This window comes from Bombus affinis, chromosome 5 (genome assembly GCF_024516045.1).
Source record: "Bombus affinis isolate iyBomAffi1 chromosome 5, iyBomAffi1.2, whole genome shotgun sequence".
NCBI lineage: Eukaryota > Metazoa > Arthropoda > Insecta > Hymenoptera > Apidae > Bombus > Bombus affinis.
This window is the reverse complement of record NC_066348.1, coordinates 17,745,955-17,764,916: the sequence shown is the minus strand read 5'-3', so window position 1 is coordinate 17,764,916 and position 18,962 is coordinate 17,745,955. Positions and strand designations below refer to the sequence as shown.

Below are 18,962 nucleotides of genomic sequence, written 5' to 3'. Positions count from 1 at the left end.
GGATTTCGTGTAATTTAACGTGGATTTGGCAATGCATATTTTGACAGTGGGCAAGCTAGAATATCGTATATCGTGTAGATACTGTACAAAAAAATGTTTACGATCAATCTAGTAAAAATATATAAAACCACCTATATGTATATGTATATAATTGTGTACATAGTACAAACATAACAATTAAAATTGTAGAATAATGTTAAAAGTTCCTTAAATGGTTCCTTAAATTGCATATTATTATGGGAAACTATTTTTTCAGATTATAATAACGTTTATAACAGATTAGAATAATATTTATCGATCATAATTATGATATATGTAAGATATCGTAAAGATCGTATTTTTGTAGTCGGCTTTTGTAATTAAGATGTCAGCAAAGTCGGTTCTTTTAATTCGTACTTTCGATATATCGAATCATGGAACATGAATTTATCTCGAAGATCGAATTTCGTTTCTATTATCGAATAACGTCAATTGAAAAGCTACGTATGTTCGATCTATTAATGTTTTTTTGTAGGGAAATCGATCGTGACGAATCGATCGTTTGAGAGAAATTGAAAAGAAAACGAAGTAATTATGCGAAAAGAATATACGAGATGCGAGTGCACCACCTGAAAGCGAGAGGGGCTAGCGACGAAGCGACACGCGAGAGAAGGAGAAAGAAGATCGGTACAACGAGGACGTGAGAGGGTTTGTTGAGTTAGTTCGGATTTGTTCGCCGGTGTGCGTGGATCGCGCGTAGACAGTTAAGGCGCGCACAACGGCAGACAGTGTGTATGCTCGCGGTCGGAGAAACGACATTTCTACGTTTACTTTCCTCGTGATTTCGTATATTGTTTTGTGTGCGCGCGTCCCCGTGTCAGATTCAAAAATACGTCGGTTTCTCTAGCATCGTGTCAATGTACGGGAGAATGTGTGTCGCGGATGTTGTTTAACAGTGATAGCACGTCCTGACTACGGGCTGTTCCATTCGTTTTCTTATGTGACGAGTGTACTTGTGTGGTATATCTTTGGCACTCGGTGTTCGGCTGCAACGATTTACGATGAAACTGGAGTATCCTTGCCGTGTCGAGGGTTGGCTGAACGTCTGTGGTGAGTGTACGATTTCCTTTTATCTTTCGATTTTCTTTTTTAAAAGCAAATCTTTTGTATGCACGAGGTTCCGCGACTTCTTGCTAAATAATGGGGAGGAAAGGATAAAATTAAACGAATGACTCTGGAGAGGAGCGAGAAGGGAGGTTATGTACGTTTGTGTGTACAAAAGTGTCTGGTACAGTGAACCTTCGAGATGCACGTGCGCTCTGCCGCACGAGAACGCTATTTCGCTCATTTCGCTAGCCGGCACTCAGCCGGGTCCACACGCTTCGTTGCATAACAACAAGCGTAGTGGGAGCCTGTCATCGTTGGTCGTACGGAAATCCCCTGTTCACATCTAACGTCTAACGTCTAACGTCTAACGTCCCAGGAATATCCTATACTTTGTATTTCTTGATAGGCTCTCAGCGTTTATCTCACGGTAAACAAAGTTGACAGACGAAGAACGTTTTCTTCTTCTTCCGAACCGAAGAATGTTTCTTTTGTATCAGCATTCGTTTATCTTACCACCACGCGAAACCTTTAAGCAGACAAACTTTTCATTTATTTCGAGTAGCGTGCGTTTATTGTTTGTAAGTTGTTTATCTGGTACACGTGGTAAACTATGCGTTTCATATAGTCCGATTAAATTCGTGTATCGAAGTTGTTGTTACTGGCAAGTGTCTGGTTACGTAATATTCCAACGCCCATTTCTAGGTCACAGGGTGACCAAAGGATAAACGGGGTTGTCCAATAATTATTGTTTTTGTTTGAAATTTAAAAATATAGGGGGTTGATATCGGGGCGGTCATCGAGAGCGTAAAAATTAATCGAACAAATGAATATTTATGAAAACGTAAAAGAGAAAGGTATCGAGGATATCAAGATCGTAAGTATTTCGAGTAGTGCGTGATAGTGCGTGGGAAATTAATTACTTAAATGTAGATAGTTTTGAAGATTATCCGATTAAACGAGTAAATTATTTGAAAATTCGAAATTAATTCGAAATAAACTTAGAATTGGGCTAATTGTGTACGCAAATATACAGATACATACGTTTCGGAATATAGAGCATTATTGACACGTGCATACAGAATGTCCAGTGGAAAATTGTTAACGCTTGTGTACGTAACTATGTAATTTTAAGCTTTCTTTTCCGCGTTATCGTACGTTATGCGTATCGCGTTATTTCGAATTTTGCTATCAAACATTTACAGATGATAGAAGTAACCGTAAATTTGCATGTTGCGATTTTCACTTCTTTTAGCCGGTATATAGCGATCGGTTACGCAATTATTTACTCTGCGTATGAACGAAGGAAACTAGATCGATCGAACGAAAGCAAGAACAAGCGAGAGAACATGCTTGGATGGCATTTATTGATAGTCATCTAGCGATAGCACGAGCGCTAACGTCGTCGAGCTTTCTTTTTTTTTCATCGATCTTCATAGGATGAGACGATGTTTGATTTTTGCGACCTTGGCAGCCTGTTCCGCATAAAAGTTGGTTTTCAGGCCGAGTTACCAGTTACCGGCAACGCGTTTTCCGAACGAGCCGGAATAGTTGACGTTGAAACTTTAAAACACACGCGATGAATATGTATCGAGCTAGGTGCGATAAATCGCTATGGAGGGCGGCGCGTGTCGCGTGTTTCGCAAGGAGGCCAGGCTCGAGCGTCTGCTGGACCAGCGTCGATGAATCGTCGAACGACTGTTCGTTACACGGTGCTTGAAACAATTAGAAGATCTGGTTTCCGAATGAGTCATCAGAGCGACGTTTAAACCTATCATTCGTTGACTTTTCTTCTTTCTTTCTTCTCACTTTCCCATATTTCCTGTTTTAATGGAAACGAAAACATACATACTTTGTACTCTGATTTTCGATCGGCCAGCGAATGGACGTTTCTTGTACCGTGAATTTTATACACATCCGTTGTTCGAATCTACTCATTTTTGAAGCGCGCGTTTATCTCTTTGAACTATGTCAGGGAAAGTGAACTACCAAAGTCACGGAGTACTTGGTTAGTACGGTTCTTCTTTCTCTGATCCGCGATACTCGTATCGCGCAGTCCTGCTTTTTTCGATTAGTGATTAATCCGTGTGTTTTATGATAATACCTATGAGCGTGTAGCCACATCTCCGAATGGAGGGTATAGATCTCTAAAACGCTATAACAGCAGTAATTTTTTATTTTTCTCGGTTGCGCTCGAAGAATGGAAATTGCACTTTTTATTTATCTTATATACTATCGTGTAACGCGTGCGTGCTTCTGTGAAACGGAAAGAACACGCCGCGAAGATAGCGCAGTTATATTTGGCTATGTGGTGAGAGCATTAGAGTATGATGATCTTAAACTTAAGTAACTATGACGATCGACTTCTAGCTATAACGCGCTCAAAATACGATGCTTTCAGTCGCGTTTCCCTTTAGTCCTATTACGATCTGCAGCCGTTACGCCGCTCTCCGCGAGCAGCACATAAATAATTGATTTATTATATGATTTATAACGATTCGATGCCAACTACGTCCGATACGTCCGAAGTTCATGTATACAGCATGCCGCGTTTCCGAACGAATCGACAGGCCAGGTTTATCGCGACTATTGCCTTTACTACTTCATTGTGTAATTGCATTGGTGTTCCTAATAAATGATATCGTGACGAGTCCAGCTGTAAGTGGGATCGTAAAGCTTGAACCCGGGTTCACGACGCGGCGCGGCGCGGCACTCGGATCGCGACCGCTTAGATATACCACCAGCTTTCTTCTCCTCTTTTCAGCTACCAATCGATCGAACCAATTTCCAACGATTTTTTTCTTCGCGTTTGATGATCATGCTTTTTATAGATCCCGTTTATTGCTATTTTACTGGAATTTACAATTAGATGGTTGTAGTACCATATTTTTCCGTATTTTTTTAATCAGTTTGCCACGAGTCACTCGTATCGATAGTCTCGTATTATTTTACCAATGTGCGTTTCAAACTAAATTTGAAATTAATTTCCAATATCCAAATGCTTTGAAAGCTTACGAGATTTTTATTTCTATCTAAAATTGGCAAGAGTGAATTGCACGTATACGGACGAGATCGGGCCAACGCGAAAGGCAACAATGTTGTACGTTAAAGAGATTTTCATAAGGGACCACGAAAATGTATAAACGTGCGATAAACGCGTCGATCGAAAAAGTATAGGCGAAAACTGGATAATCCTGATCGGTCGTACGAGAAAATATGTACTCGTATTTACGCGACCGCGTACCGGTTTCGTAAATGAACGTTTCACTGACATTTGCAACAGTCGCTTTATAACGCACGGATATATCTACGCGTTACGTTGATATCGCTCGAGTAACGAAAAAATCGGTCCGCGCTGACACAGATACCGTATTACATTATTTAACAGGATAACGAAATTGCTGCGTGAATTATCGCGTTTTGCGTTCATCGGCAAGCATAGGTGGGCATTGTTACGCGCTAGCATATTGCAATTGGTTGGTTTACTTTTCGCATTACACGAGCGCTCGATTAATTTTAGGTTACGATACCGACGAGTGTTTCACCGGTATGTACGTGCCTGCATTGCATTATACGTATAGACAAATGCAGAAGCGCGCGGCGCGTCGCTTAAAAATTGACACGCTCCTGTAATTTCATACATTTCTCTACAAATGGTATTTTATTTCGTATTTTGTATTTCGTATCTGTATAGTTGTTTCTCTTTGTCGTGCAATCGTATTGCGTTTCGCCAAAGATGATTATCGTTATCGTCGAGTTCCGTTTGAAACGTTAAATAATTTTTTACCTAATTCTTACGTCGGTCTCGAATGGTTAGAAATTTTGTCTGCTCTTAAAAATTCCCAATTCGAAAACTATATTATTTATAGCTCGATTAAAGAGGAAGGGATCGATGATAGAATCGTTATATCAAAAATATTCGTGTCAAGTCGGGTTATAGCTAACGCGTCGTCGCGTTGAATGCAACTAAATTTCCCAGATTTATCGTAGTATTGATCAATTATCTAGAATTTCGTCGTTGCCTTTGCGTTCATTTTGTGTTTGTTTGGTGTATCGATCGCGCTATAGGTTACACGTATCGTAGGGGCACAATAGCGATAACACAGATAGAAATTGCAACATCGATGTTAGGCGCAGGTGTACGATAAATCGACCGATTCGAACGACTTTCTCGATCGATCTCTCAAACTCGTTTCATACCGGTTTAATTGGCCAAACAAACGCGATCGAATGGAACCGCCTAGATGAGAATTTTACAAACTACGGAGCATAGTTTGAAGTTGACAGTGTCTGTTCATTGGCTCGCTCAATATCCTTATCGTTCGACGATATATAAATTTCTTGCGAAAATATAAACAATTTGGCAGATACATTCCAAGTTATTCCATTATACAGAAACTCGTTAAATTAGATTTAGGAAGTAAATTTTAAGCAGTTTACCACAAATTGCAGTATGAATTCCACTTGAAAATTTGTAAAATGTTGCAAGCTATTACTAATGGAAGTATTTTGCGTTAAGAGGTTTGCGTTCGGTAAGGCATTACGAAATTGTAGATATTATATTTCGATGGATTTACGTTATTCGACTCATAGATCAACGTAGATCAACGATCGAGATCGATACGGCTAACGTGGATCGTAACAAACGTCGAAAAACTTAATTTCCGACAGTTTGATATAGAAATCTAAAGATAGTCGTTGCTGTCTTCTGGTTTCGAGCGCCACGTAGGCGTATTTCAATTGCGTTTACGTTAGATACGATTCCGATGTTTCTGGATTCGATAAATCTTCTATCGCAGGCGTTTTATTGGTTTTCTGTTTGAAATAATAGCGCCAAGGTTTCTGGTGGTAGCTTTGCTGCTGCCCTCCTCCGCTCACTTTCTTATTTGTAGATGTAAAACTGTCGACCAATACGCGTATCTATTCTCACGATTGTATCGCTTCTATCAGAAATAACTAGCAACTTCTTTTCAGTTCCGCAAGTTACTTATAATCGCGTCGCTTAAAGTCGCGTCGCTTAAAGTCGCGTCGCGGCAAATCGAAAGGAAAAGGAGATTTTGGATGAGACGATACGACAATGGTTCGACTTTGCAAATTTCTGACGTTATCTCCAAGTTCCTCTGTTATTTCCTTCCTCTGTTATTTCACCAACGTGGCTTCTGACGTATCTACAAAGGTACAAACGGAAGTCACGTCGCGTCGGCGACGGCGTACAATGAACTCTATTGGTACCAGCCTCTGATTACGATTATAACAGATTCTGATGCCCCAACTCGACTTTGACGTTCGTTCGAAAGCGTTTTGCGAATAGTTTCCCGGTATTTAAGATTTAGCTATAGGCAAATCGAATAAGCTTAAACTTTACGTATGTCCATCGGTATATCGAAGGAACCTAATAAATCGATCGAAAGGTAAATCGGTATTGGTAAGATATAATGGAACATTGTTAATTGGATAATAAAAGATTTCAAAAATATATTAGTTATACGAGTATGTAATTTTAAAGTTACATAGAATTACGAAGGCTTCGTTTCCGAATGACTGCGCCGCGCCGCAGTTTGACAAAGGCAAACCGAGACGAACGAGGCGGTTAACTTATCCTTTACCTCGTTGAAATTGTTTAATGTGTTTACTCAATCCGTTCTCGGCTCGAATGCGAACACGGCCTTCGGTTTTCTTAATTTCACGATACGTAGTCGCGTACGATGTCCAGCCCGGCCATAAAGGTTCGCGATATACGGTACGAGCCGGGAACCAATGGAAATGTGAAAGGAAACAGGCTTTTGTTATCGTAAACTTCGAAGAGCTGCTTCTGCTTATAATAAAGAAAACGAATGGATAATAGGATCGGAGGGAGGAGTTCTGTAAACGAATTTCCAGACCTTTCCAAATAGTTTCCTACCGCAAACGTTTCAAGAATCGGATCGTTCTATTAATTATGAAACTGGTTTTATCGCCCTTGTTTTTTTATATTACGCCATTAATACCAACGCATTGCCGATAGTGGCAAGATTTGTTCGCGATTTAAATAACTCTTCTTATCTCGTACTGTTTGTAAGTTTGCTTGTGAAAAATAGTGCGAACAAGAATCAACTTTTACCGCTGGATCTTTTCACACGTGCGCATTGACAAAATCGTCTCACGAACGGATGCAAATTCGCTACATTGTAAGACACCATTCGATTTTTCAACTAGAAAGCAAATCTAGCTACAACGTACACAAATACTATAAATATCTTTGCTATATCGAAGTTACCGGTTTCGTCTTCTGGCCAGGTGGAATCTTCGATAGAAATTGAGAGAAAAATTCCATTTGCTAAAAACTGTTGTTTACCGTGTTTCTCGAAAGGACGAAAAAGAGATTGGCTAGGTGTTCTGTAAACGGAGAATGAGAACTCTATTAATTACGCGGTTTATCCAAGAATGAAGCAATTCTTACGGTAATAATTTTCAATTCGTGAAAATAACGAGGAGAACGATATTTTTCAAGTGCGAGAATGCAGGCTTTTCGTCCGATTTGTGATACAGTTTCGTACGGCCAATTTGTACCAGTCCCAAAGACAGCTACGACGAATAATTTGTTAGCGTTTCCGGTATTACGCGTCGTTTACGAGGAAGCACGCGCGCGTTACGTTCGGGCCAGACCATTCGTCGATGATTTACGACGGCATCTTATGCGAATCGAGGAACCGTCGCGTCGAGATACGTAGTAGGAGTCGTAGTAAGAGCTGGTCCCTGTCAAACGATATTTATGCCGAGAGAGATCGCGGTCCAGTCGTGAATCGTTTGGTGCGAATGAATATAGAGCAGAAAGACGCGTGCTCGCAGTTTGCTTACGTGAAAAGATTGGACAAGGTGTGGTAATTCGGCAAGAGGATTCTTTGCGACGTTTACAGACTATGCAGACGTCTCGAGGTTCGCTTTTCCGAGTCGTCTAACCACGCTTTTCGTCTATCGCGACGCTCGTCAGTCGGTTCTCAAGGAAACCAGTTAGATACCAGTTAAATAGTAATAGATAGACGGATAGGCGGATAGAAGAAATTGCGATGAGAGAGCACGAGCGTCCGGGGTAAACACGGAACGCTTGAAGGTAACCCGCTAGGCAAGGCGATGCAATAATCGGTCACGTAGAGAGCATTTGCCTCGTGTAAAAATCAAGAGGACACTTAACGCGCACATACGCTCCAGATGAAATCAAGTTATAGCCGGGTTAAAATCGTTTGCGATCGATCACGTTTCTTCCGGAATGGTTCTGCTTTTTAGAATAGCTGTGTATCTAAAGAATTTTTTCAGTCGGACTGAAATTTCCAGGAATCCTCAAGCAACGACGACAACGTTTACTACTACTTTTCCATTGTCATAATTTACGTTTGAAAAAGAAAGCTTATAATCGAAGTTGAAACAGCTAATACGTACCTCTGTCTAGATTGTCCGAATAAATAATCAGCGAAAAACAGGAAAAAGTGCAAAAGAGAATCGTGTTTACTCCGTTGCAATTTACGCATCTAGTATTAATCTAGTATTAATGGGTTAAAAGCACGGCGTAAGATCGCCTCGTCATTTTCCACGCGATCCTAATCACCTGGCGGTCAGTAATTTGGTGTCTATGGAATTGTTCGCGCCGCTTCAATTACCAGGACTCGCGCCGTTTGTACACGAAAAATCATTAAGGGAAACGAAGCGTATCGGCAGGCCGAGTGTTACATACGGCGGATAAAGATGATCGGCCGTGGTTGGACAAGACAACGACGAAATTCGATAATTGGTCAGGTTCGGTGCATTTTCAACGCACGTGCGTCGCGATCGCGACATCTCGAGCATGTTGAAGCGTTTTTCGAACACCGTTCTTGAAGCAGGTACTGGCGCGGCGCGGCGTCGTCAACTCCGAACCAAGGTGTACGCGTACACCGTAATGGCGATAATTATCCGAGTTTATTACCCAACGAAGGCAAAGGATAGGTCTGGCTAATAGATACTTTGCATCCTGATAGACGACTAGGTAATGGTGGGGAGGGGGCGGACGTTGAAGTTAATTAACGAGCCGGGTACTACAGATACAGGACGTACTACAGATACGCGAGGATCGACGACAAGAAATTAATTGAACGTTTCGTGTTCGACACGAACCGAAATTACTCGAAACTTATTCGCGCGCTATGGTTAACTATCCGACCGATGTGTATGTGCCTATGTTTAATAGCTGCACGCAGGGCTGCCAGGTGCGATGGCCCGCAAGCCGGACGGTATGAAATTTCGCCAACGTCTCGTTCGATGCTTCGCGCATGTTTGGCTTGTTTTCATTAAGGTAATTACAAATTTGATGATGTCACGGGGGGAAATGGTGCACGATGCCTTCTCGTCACGAATAGCCTTTGCGTCGAAATTGAACGTCAGAGGATCGACCCGTCGAACAAACCTTAATAAGAAACTAAACTGTACGAATAATTGTACATGTAAATTGTAAATATAAATTATAATATATACCGTAGATAGGCTGCGGTCAAAAGTTAGGTACACGCAGGTGCGATTTTCTGAATCACCTCTGTAATACGATTACGAACATCAGCTAGTTTTTCGTTATCCATGGATTCGATTTTGGTGAATTTATTTACTAGCAGATAATATCGCGTAAGCTTGGTGCGTGAATTTTTACGAAACATTGCAGAGATTAGTTTTAGAGATCAGTCTCTTAGATCAGTAGTCTGTCTTATCTAGGTTTAGGATAGGTTCGGGATAGAGTTGAACTTGTCTCTCAAATATTTTTTTATTCAACATTCGTTTTCGAATGAAACGCTGCTTGTGCGTTCTTATCGTTATCCTACTTATTTAATTTTGACTCGAAAACGTAGTCGATCGTCACTAAGAAAAAGGTCACGAGATAATAAACGAAGCGAAAAGTTTGTGTATTGTTAATATCTTGTAGTAACGTACGTTTCACGATACGTGCATGTATCTGTCAATGTACATATTCTTCGAGTTTTTACGACTCGATTTAGCATGTACGAAACGTTCTTAAACATAGGTGGCTATCTACTAATCATAAAATTCTGGTCGTCCGATGGTTATAAATTTTTCACATTCTTTTTACGATATATTCTCTCTTTTATCGTGTAACTGTTCACTCGCAACTTTATTTATTCAGCTGTTACAGCGAAAAGTAAGATGCATAAACGTCGGTGATCATCTTTTTTATCATATTAAAATGAAGTCGAAGTAACGTAAATTTTGGTCAAAGACTATTACACATGACTCATCGCGAGTCCGTATAAAATAAAGTAACGCGATCGTGAGTCATGCTAAAGTGAAACCGAAGTGCGAGTGCTCCGGTACATGAACATCCTCGTACATTTGCATATCGATCTTCGCGCTACGAGGCAAAATTTACGCATAGCCAATACGATAAGATTTTTGTCATGCTACGCGCACGAACGTTTCTTCGAGTCCTCGAGGATCTCGATTCGTGTTTTAAACGAGCCTGGCATTTCGGTTATATTTCGACAGCTGTACGATAATTATCGATACTTGTCGATTGGAGTTGAAAGTTGAATCGCTTGTTTCATTTTACTCGCCATTTATTTATTGTCATTGATACGTGTTTTCTTTCGAAACGTTCGATTCTCGTCTGTTAAATCTTATTGTAATATACAACATACATAAATATATACGTAAAACAGACGCAATAAGCGATAATCTGCAAGTCCGAGTATATTATATCTCTTATATGGCTGTCGATGCCAGTTTAGACATAAACGTGTTTTTAAATTTTCTCTGTGGGAGAAAGATCGTGTCCTAGATGCTCCCTTACTCCCGTGTCTGTTACCGTGCGATAGATTGTCTGTCAAATGTTAATTTAACCACGTGCAATCACTCGTGTATACACGTGCTTCGAACGTTGCACGACATGTGAACATATACATACGTATACGTGGTGGCCGTACGTGTAAACCGCGAATGACGCATAGCTGTCACTATGTCAAAGGATCGGTGGAAAATGGCGTGAAATCCATTTAGATAGCTGCAATTCTGTTTTGATATATTTCAGAGAAATAGAAGAGATACAAGCCGAAATGTTTCTTGATCAGATATACGTTCTCTTTTGTAACTAGTGTTAGGCACCGACGTTTAACTACTCGGAAACGGTGTTCCCTTGTTTGCGAAGATAGGCAAAGATAGGCGAAGATGGTGCCGCAGTCGATGGATTCGCTGCACGTGGCCGCTTGTAGCGTGGCAATGAATAAAATCCTTGCGGGTTTGAATGGGCCAAGTTTCTCTTACGAACGGAGCATGTAATCAATTTTGTCGAAAGGTTTGATTTTGAAAGGCAGTAAAAGAATAATCGTGAAAATGTATAATTTAACGAAAAAATACAAGATCCGTATGCGGTAAGTCTTAGGACTTAGTATTAGGGTAGGGTTCCAGGAAATCGAACTTTTTTCGACTTTTCATCGATGCGGTTCAACGTTACTCTACAAGAAGTTATAACGAGCGAAAACTAGGCCGTCGCAATTTTCAATGACTCTTCATCCGCCGATGAAAAGCACCAATTTCATCGTGCAGTTAAATCGCGATCGAGCTTCATTTTTCCGAGAGTTCACATGTTTCGTACAATCGTATTATGAATTTCATCGGTATTTTTTATCCTGCGATTTGATTTATCGCAAACGAGGCAGCCGCTTGAAAGAATATTACCAAACGGAAAGGCGCAGCAGTGCTGCGGGACAGGCTGTACTTACGTTACGACCCAATTATGCTGCAGCCCTGTTGCCTCGAATTATGGAAAAATTTATTGCCGATAAATTATCGTAGCACTGTGCCTTAATTGTTGGCACTTCAGAATCGGTCGTTGTTGACGATGATGATATAAAACATTCTCCTTCTTGTAGGTCGTTTGAGTACACAGTCTATTCGTTACAACTATTATATTTATGGTCAGACTACGAGCTGATTTATCGCACAAATGTTCGAGTTTATAGCGAGAGTTTACCTCTCTTTAATAAACGTTTAAGAGAAATTTTAAACTCGATCGGTTGTCAGTCTGTGATATACATGGAGCTTTGACAAATTTCAAGATTGCTTTATGGTTGATACAGAAGGCAAGGCTGGGGGTGAATGTAGAGACAATGGCTAGAACGGAGAGTGATTTTTTGTATAGTATCATCGATGCTTTAACATTTTATTTAACGCATAACGAGAGAAACGGTGATTTTTTTTTTTGTAAACTTGACTAGATATTCCAAGGGTTAACGCAGATCTGATTCGTTATTCTTTGTTTGTTTTTAAATCTTAAGCAAATTCAACATCGTAATAAGAAATTTCCAGCTTTACGATCAAGTTTTTCGCACATTCCACTCGCTAATTCGACGAAAAAGATGAGATGGATCGTGTCTGTGTATGTATGGCAAAATAATTTTCGTACGTGTCCAATTCAAAATAAGAGCAGCGCACAGGAATGTCAAAACGAATCTGCAAGCGTGTATCGTGTATGTTAAAGGTTCGAACGTTGTACCGTAGTTAGGAGAATCGAATGTTTCTGTGGAAAGCATCACGGATACGTATCAGCTATACCAGCTATGTGATATGATAGCTTGTTTGTTGGAAAATCCGTTACAGTTTGTCCTAATGCGGCTCCCGAAGGGAACTACCTGTGTAATTTGGCTTGCTTCGGCGTCCCGTATTACCTTTGTTTAATCCTGACAACACGGCTATCGTCCTGCACCTTTTATACATATAGATCAACGCTATTAGATGCATGCTATTAGATATGCCGATTGTCTTTATTAAAGCTTCTCTCCTGGGTTAATTAAATAAACGTGGCATAATTTTGCTTGCAACGCGAACCCTGTGTCCAAATTTATAGCGATCTCTTTTAGTTACAGTCAGTTTAGACAAAGTCGCTGAATTTTGCAACTTTAATGCAAATTATTTTTCGTTAATTCGTAAAGCGATGAAAGGGAAAATGTGCGTATTAACGTACCATTAGTTGGTATCATTTACAGATTTACTATATATTATATGTGTTTAATTTGCTCATTTGTAGGTTACAAATTTGTTTGTCTGCTTTTTCAATTTTTTTATACAGACTCGGATTCGTCCCTCGAGTTTTAGATCGGCCATGAAAATGATTAAAATCGGCGTTCGTATCGGTCATTGTACTTTCGCCGCCACTTTTCGAACGTATTCTCGATTAATAACGCAACATATAAATTTAAAACCGATCATTTAATGATATAATAATTTATCCTATCAAATATACTTACGTGTACGCTATGATATTCGTTTGATCAAGAACAAAGTCTATCATATAACGTCATTTGAAAAAGTGCATCTACATTCCACGAAGTATTTTCGTTCGATCAATTAAAATAGTCTCACTGTAGGCTAGGGTTCAGGCACGATTGTTTAATCTTTCTCTGGATAGCTTCTCTGTGCTGCAAAAAGCCATCAAACAAGCGACGCCCTGCGTAATTGAAATTACGGCAGAGACTCGTATATCCTGGTAGAATGGCAATCGTTAATTGGCGAGCAAACGGCAACGAATTTAATACACACACGCTACTCCTATCTCGGTTTGTGTATACGTAATAATACGTCTGTATTTACTGTCGATGTTAACGGTACCATGTGAATTATCGAATCGACGTAGTACGAAGTTTCAGTTTTTTCCTTTTTCATCCGATACAAGGCATCGCCGCATTTACCGTGGGCCGTGGGTATTTTGAACAACGTAAAAATATCGAAAATCAAATACGTCGATCAAAGGGATACGAAAACGAATCAATCGACGAATCAAGTAAAACGAGAAAATGACACTCTGCTGTTTGATATTTTTAATTTTATATATGTATACGTATTTCGTTCTGTTTTGTAAAATAACGTAGCGCAAGATACAGCGAGAGTATGGTTTTACCGTTTACAAGTATCAATGGAAGCGATGGTGAAAGTAGCGAGACTAAAATACCGATTACGATATTTACCGTAGCGAATCAAGCGATCGGTAGTGTGCCACCGGTAACAAGTCCGTAGCTCTAAGAATCGCAAAATTTAAAAGCACGCTAGGTTTTTAGGTTTAGGTAGTTAGGTAAACGATATAAAATATATATATAAAAAATAAGTCTTCCGCTTTCTCCATTTCGTTACATTAATACTTGTTTATGTTTCAACGATACAAGTCGAGTACTATCTCTTTCTTCTTCGGTGTCAAAAAAAAAAAAAAAAAAAAAAAAAAAAAAAAAAAAAAAAAAAAAAGAAAAGAAAGAGGAGGGAAGGGAGGATTCGATCGTTAAGGTATTTATTGTCTCCTGTTGTTTCCTCAAATTTTCGAAAAATGAATCTCTCTAATTCTAGTTCCGTACTAAATCACATTTCTTGTACTTGTTAATGAGATATGGTGAAAAAGCCGCGGCTTATTCTCTTACGGAATCATATAATTAATTAATTAAGCTTGTCTGAACTTGAGCGAATGATACATCGTATCGTCGTACCGACCGAAGATTAGACGTCGCGATATGATGTACGCGCATCAGGTCATGTTGATCCCACACTCCCGGCAAGGCTTTCCTTGAGACGGGATGAAAAAATAATACCAGTTCCGGCATAATGTGCAGCATAATAATCGCATGTACACCGGTTCTCTGCCGGTTGGTCTTGTAACAATATCACGGTAGAAATTGCCCTTTGGTTCGTAGGTAGAATTTGTTAAGAATCGTACTGTCGTCTGTTACGCGTCGATTCGACTGTCGTATTTCCGCTACCTGTTCTCCTCGATTCCTTTTGCCTTCGTTATGCCTATTCTTTGCGATTTCCTTTTATCCATGCAACATCGACTAGATTCATTTCTCATGCACGCGATACTCCGGTATTTCCGAGAAACGCTTCGTTTACTCTCTTTTACTTTTCTTAGTTGCTTAGTCCCTCCCCCTCTTTTACGGTGGCATTAAATATTCTTATTTTCTCATTATCATTGGTTGGCACGTTAAATTTATTTTTTATTTAATTTATAACGTAATATTTGATCGTAATATTCGATCGCCTTGTATTTTAATATCGAAACTTTAATCACGAATATCTCGAAGGCATTAAATATATTCAACTGTGTGATAGGGTTTTTTCACAAACGGGATGACGAAATCTACGAATCTAGTATTCAAAGTTTCAACGAGGCAAGCGAGTCGATTATTATCGTTATTATGTTATTATATTTAAATTACGCTAACACTTGTAATTAGGATATTTTTCTGGGCACGTAATTTGCTAATTTGCCCATTTTTTACCCCGCTCAATCCGTTTCGTATATCGTACAGTCGCCTGTTTTCATCGTTTCATTCGTCAGATTCAAAGGAATAAATCGACGTCGCAATCGGTCGACGTAAGGCACGCGTGTCGCCCATTTTTGCTTCCGTCAACGATAAATCGCGATCGCTTCTATCCCTATTGACAATTTATCGCACTGTTAATCTCACATTGCCATCGCGGGCCAACAAATACGCGTATCGATGTTAGGCAGTTTCGCGATGAACGCGAGCATGGATCGTTACGTTCGCCAACGAACCTAAGCTTCGTTCTTCTCTCGTATCGTGTCGATCGTAAATCTCGGGAACATCGTTTTCTACCGTTTAAGGATACAGTTTCAGCCAGGATTTTGCAAGACTCTATTGATCGACGTACCGGTTAAATCCGACGGGGCAAGCACCTTTCATGGCGCGCGGGCGATAATTTGAAGTATATTCTCACGATACGAATAGGCTTTGTAGAAATCGTTTCTCTTGCTGGAACGTGAGCAGGATCTTTTAATCTTGTATCGCATGCCTTTTTCAAGTACGATGGTTCCGAACATTATAACGTTTACCAATCGTCGCACTTGGCAATGGATGGTAAGCTAAAGTTTCCGTTATGCGTAAATTTCCGATGCCAAGTATAAAGCAACCATCTATTTAAATATTTGATTTTCTACGATTCACCGCATCAGACTCGATCGAGATGATTCTTTGCTTTAAATAAAAGAAGAAATGTTTGTAAATTGTTGAGAAGTTGTAACGCATTATATTTCAAACAAACTTTTTACGTTTATCGTCGCTTTTCAATTCCGTAGATTACAATTGATGTTATCATAAGCATATCGTTACTTTATTAGGAAAGAGAGTAAAGCGGACTGTTACAATACTTACGTATTCCGTTTAGTGTTGCCGTTTTGTCATTTACCAATCACGCAAAATCACGCAAGTTTTCATCGACGTAAATAACATCTCGACCACGCGACGTTAAGTAGAAAACTCAACAACTCGAGCGAACGTAACAAATAATCACGAAGATTAAGAGGAAGAGAAAGAGATTAAGAGAAGTAATCGGTGGAAATTTACCGCTTCGCTTTTAACCGTGGAATAGTTATTCTATTATTATTTATCTCGGTAAGTCCCTTGGATTCATCGTAGCCAATATCTTCGGAAGGAAATATATTCGTGAGGATTTATTCGTTGCGCGTTTAACCGGTGAGAAATAAATTATCCGATGATGTACGATAACTGTGAAAGACTGTAAACGCATCTACGTGCACGCCCACGTGTTTCTCTATTATCCTGTCAAATATTTACGATCCATGGTGTTCCGAAGATGGTGCTCTTTGCGTAATTCTTATCCTTTTCGCAGCCTAGTCGTAAAGAGATCCCGATAGTTGGAGTCGATGGAGCATTATCTTATCGAATTATCTATCGTTTTCTCAGCTTCTGCGTTGTAAATTATTTTTCACTGAACGTTTCAGGGTTGCAACGTCGGATTTAATAAATTCGTTTCTTTTCTTTACGCGTATGTCCGGTTCACGGAGTTACCCCGTGCCCATGCGGAGTTAACGCGAGTCGCAAACGAATACGATATTGTTAAAAGTGGAATGCGACGTGGACGCGGTGTATCCTTATTGTCGCTAATAACGTAGCAAGTAAATATAACGGCAAGGTAAATCAAATTTCGTACAAGGGCGCATGGTATCTCTTTTCTTAGTTCGTGTATAGTAAAGAATAAGAAGTATAAAACGAATAATTCTTTTGTTTTCGTTTCGTACGTATCGTCCTCGTAGCGGTGTATCTTGTAATGGCTCTTGAATCACGTAGGAACACCTGGATTTTATAACGTGCAAAAATAATTGGAAATGAAGTTTCGATGTGAAATTGTCGCGACTGCGAAAATAACGGCTCTTACGAGTGTAACTATCTTTCCTGACTTTACCACACCCTACGGTTAGCTGGGCACGCCCGTATAGTAGTTTGGCGTGCAATTAATCGACGCGTTAACAGGTCAGCGTTACCAAGCAACGGATTAAGACGCGATTCTTCTGCCTGGCGATTAATCTGTCGCAGAATTTAAAGGGACGATCGCGATAAATAAATTTTCTCCCTTGCGTTAGCAAGCTGTTCGATAAGCTTTACATATTTGTTACTTTCGTCTACCTATACAGTACCCATTGATAATACCCACTTTGCGTATAATATTCGCGTGTTGCGTATAATCTAATATTCATCTAATATTCAAATCCCATAAAGGGATAAATATAAAATAGCATCGTTTGCAACTGGGTCGATCGTGTTTAACCGATAGACCATAGATACAGGGGACGGCGAGCGTTTTGTCGTCGAATATAACGTTCGATAACGGTTATTTCAAGGATCGTCGACGATAGAGTAATCGTAATCTAGATTCACCTTAGGGTCGAGAGCCGTCTGGATCGTTTGGTGGTGCATTGACTTAATCCTTCGTAAGAGCCGGTATTATCGTGTCGAATTTTCGATAATTGCCGTGCAAGCAATTAACGACCAAGTCGTCTTGCGGTTCGTCTACGTAGAAACAAAGATATCCGTCGAAAGATACATATCCTCTTATTAAAACATTACGCTTCTATCGTCGTTGGCAGTTTGCTTTTTACAAGCTTGCGAGAAATTCGACAAGAATAGGCCATTGTGTGCAAATCGAACGTTTTTTTATCTTTCTGTCGCTAACAGAGTATTAAGTAAGAACGGATAAAATCATAAATCCGATAAAACGCGAACAATGCCGGAATAAACGGCAATTAATTAATCAACGACGTACTAGTACTCGATTTTTCTTACGGCTCGTATTACCTGCTTGAATTTATCCATTCTTGTTGAATTTGCTTTGAATATCATCGTCAGACAACTTCTCACGATCGTGTGTTACTTCGCGATCGGACTATGCATTACGGAGTGCAATTACGAGTTTCTTTGCCTCGCTTAACTCTCATTAACATGTCAAATCGTGAAACCGGCGGAATTCCGGTTTCGTGTCTTTCTTAAGACGCGACTTTTTCTCCCTACGAGTCTCTTGAGATCAACGTTTGTCCTTCGAATTGCTTCAGAGTGCAGTGACATTTTTTGCCGGCGAACAATTGCCTTCCGCAAAACGGACAATGTCGTTGGACGCGATCGCTTAATTATGTTCTTTCTTCGAACGGCATAAACGGCATAAAACCGTGCGACGGTTAATCAACGTCCGAATAAAATTTTTATTTCGTACTAAACCGTTGCATCGAAACGTGGTTTCGTGTTTTCGATTTTAAATTACGAAGGGAAATTTCAGAAAGAAAAACTCGAAATTTGGCTCGCTCGAATCCTGTAGATAAAAAAGATGAGATATTTTGTGAAAATATTCATTAAGTAATTTGGAAGATTCCGTCGAAAGAAAAGTTACGCTTGCCTCTATTACGTCTAGAGCGACGTAGCCACTCAGTAAGTTACATAGAGAGTGACACTCTACTCTGTCGCATTTAGTTATTTGAGTTGTTTCTCCTTCGTACCGATACGTTTCCCCTTGTTACAGCGTATACAGATTTCCGGCTACATTACGTATACGCTCTTGTATGAACAAAGTATATACGG

At 39.9% G+C, this 18,962-nt stretch overlaps 1 protein-coding gene across 7 annotated transcripts in view; it reads left to right on the top strand.

Moving 5' to 3' along the window:
- The first annotated feature begins 593 nt into the window (after positions 1-593).
- Positions 594-18,962, top strand: part of LOC126916263 (ras GTPase-activating protein raskol) — a 251,021-nt gene continuing 232,652 nt past the window's right edge. For 2 of the 7 annotated variants that reach the window (XM_050721864.1, XM_050721861.1), the window contains exon 1: positions 597-1,089. In XM_050721864.1, coding sequence (XP_050577821.1) covers positions 1,041-1,089 — 49 coding nt within the window. In that variant the 5' untranslated portion in view covers positions 597-1,040. Of the gene's footprint in view, positions 1,090-18,962 lie in introns of all 7 variants that reach the window. The other 5 variants (XM_050721854.1, XM_050721869.1, XM_050721873.1 and 2 more) reach the window with 5 other exon arrangements.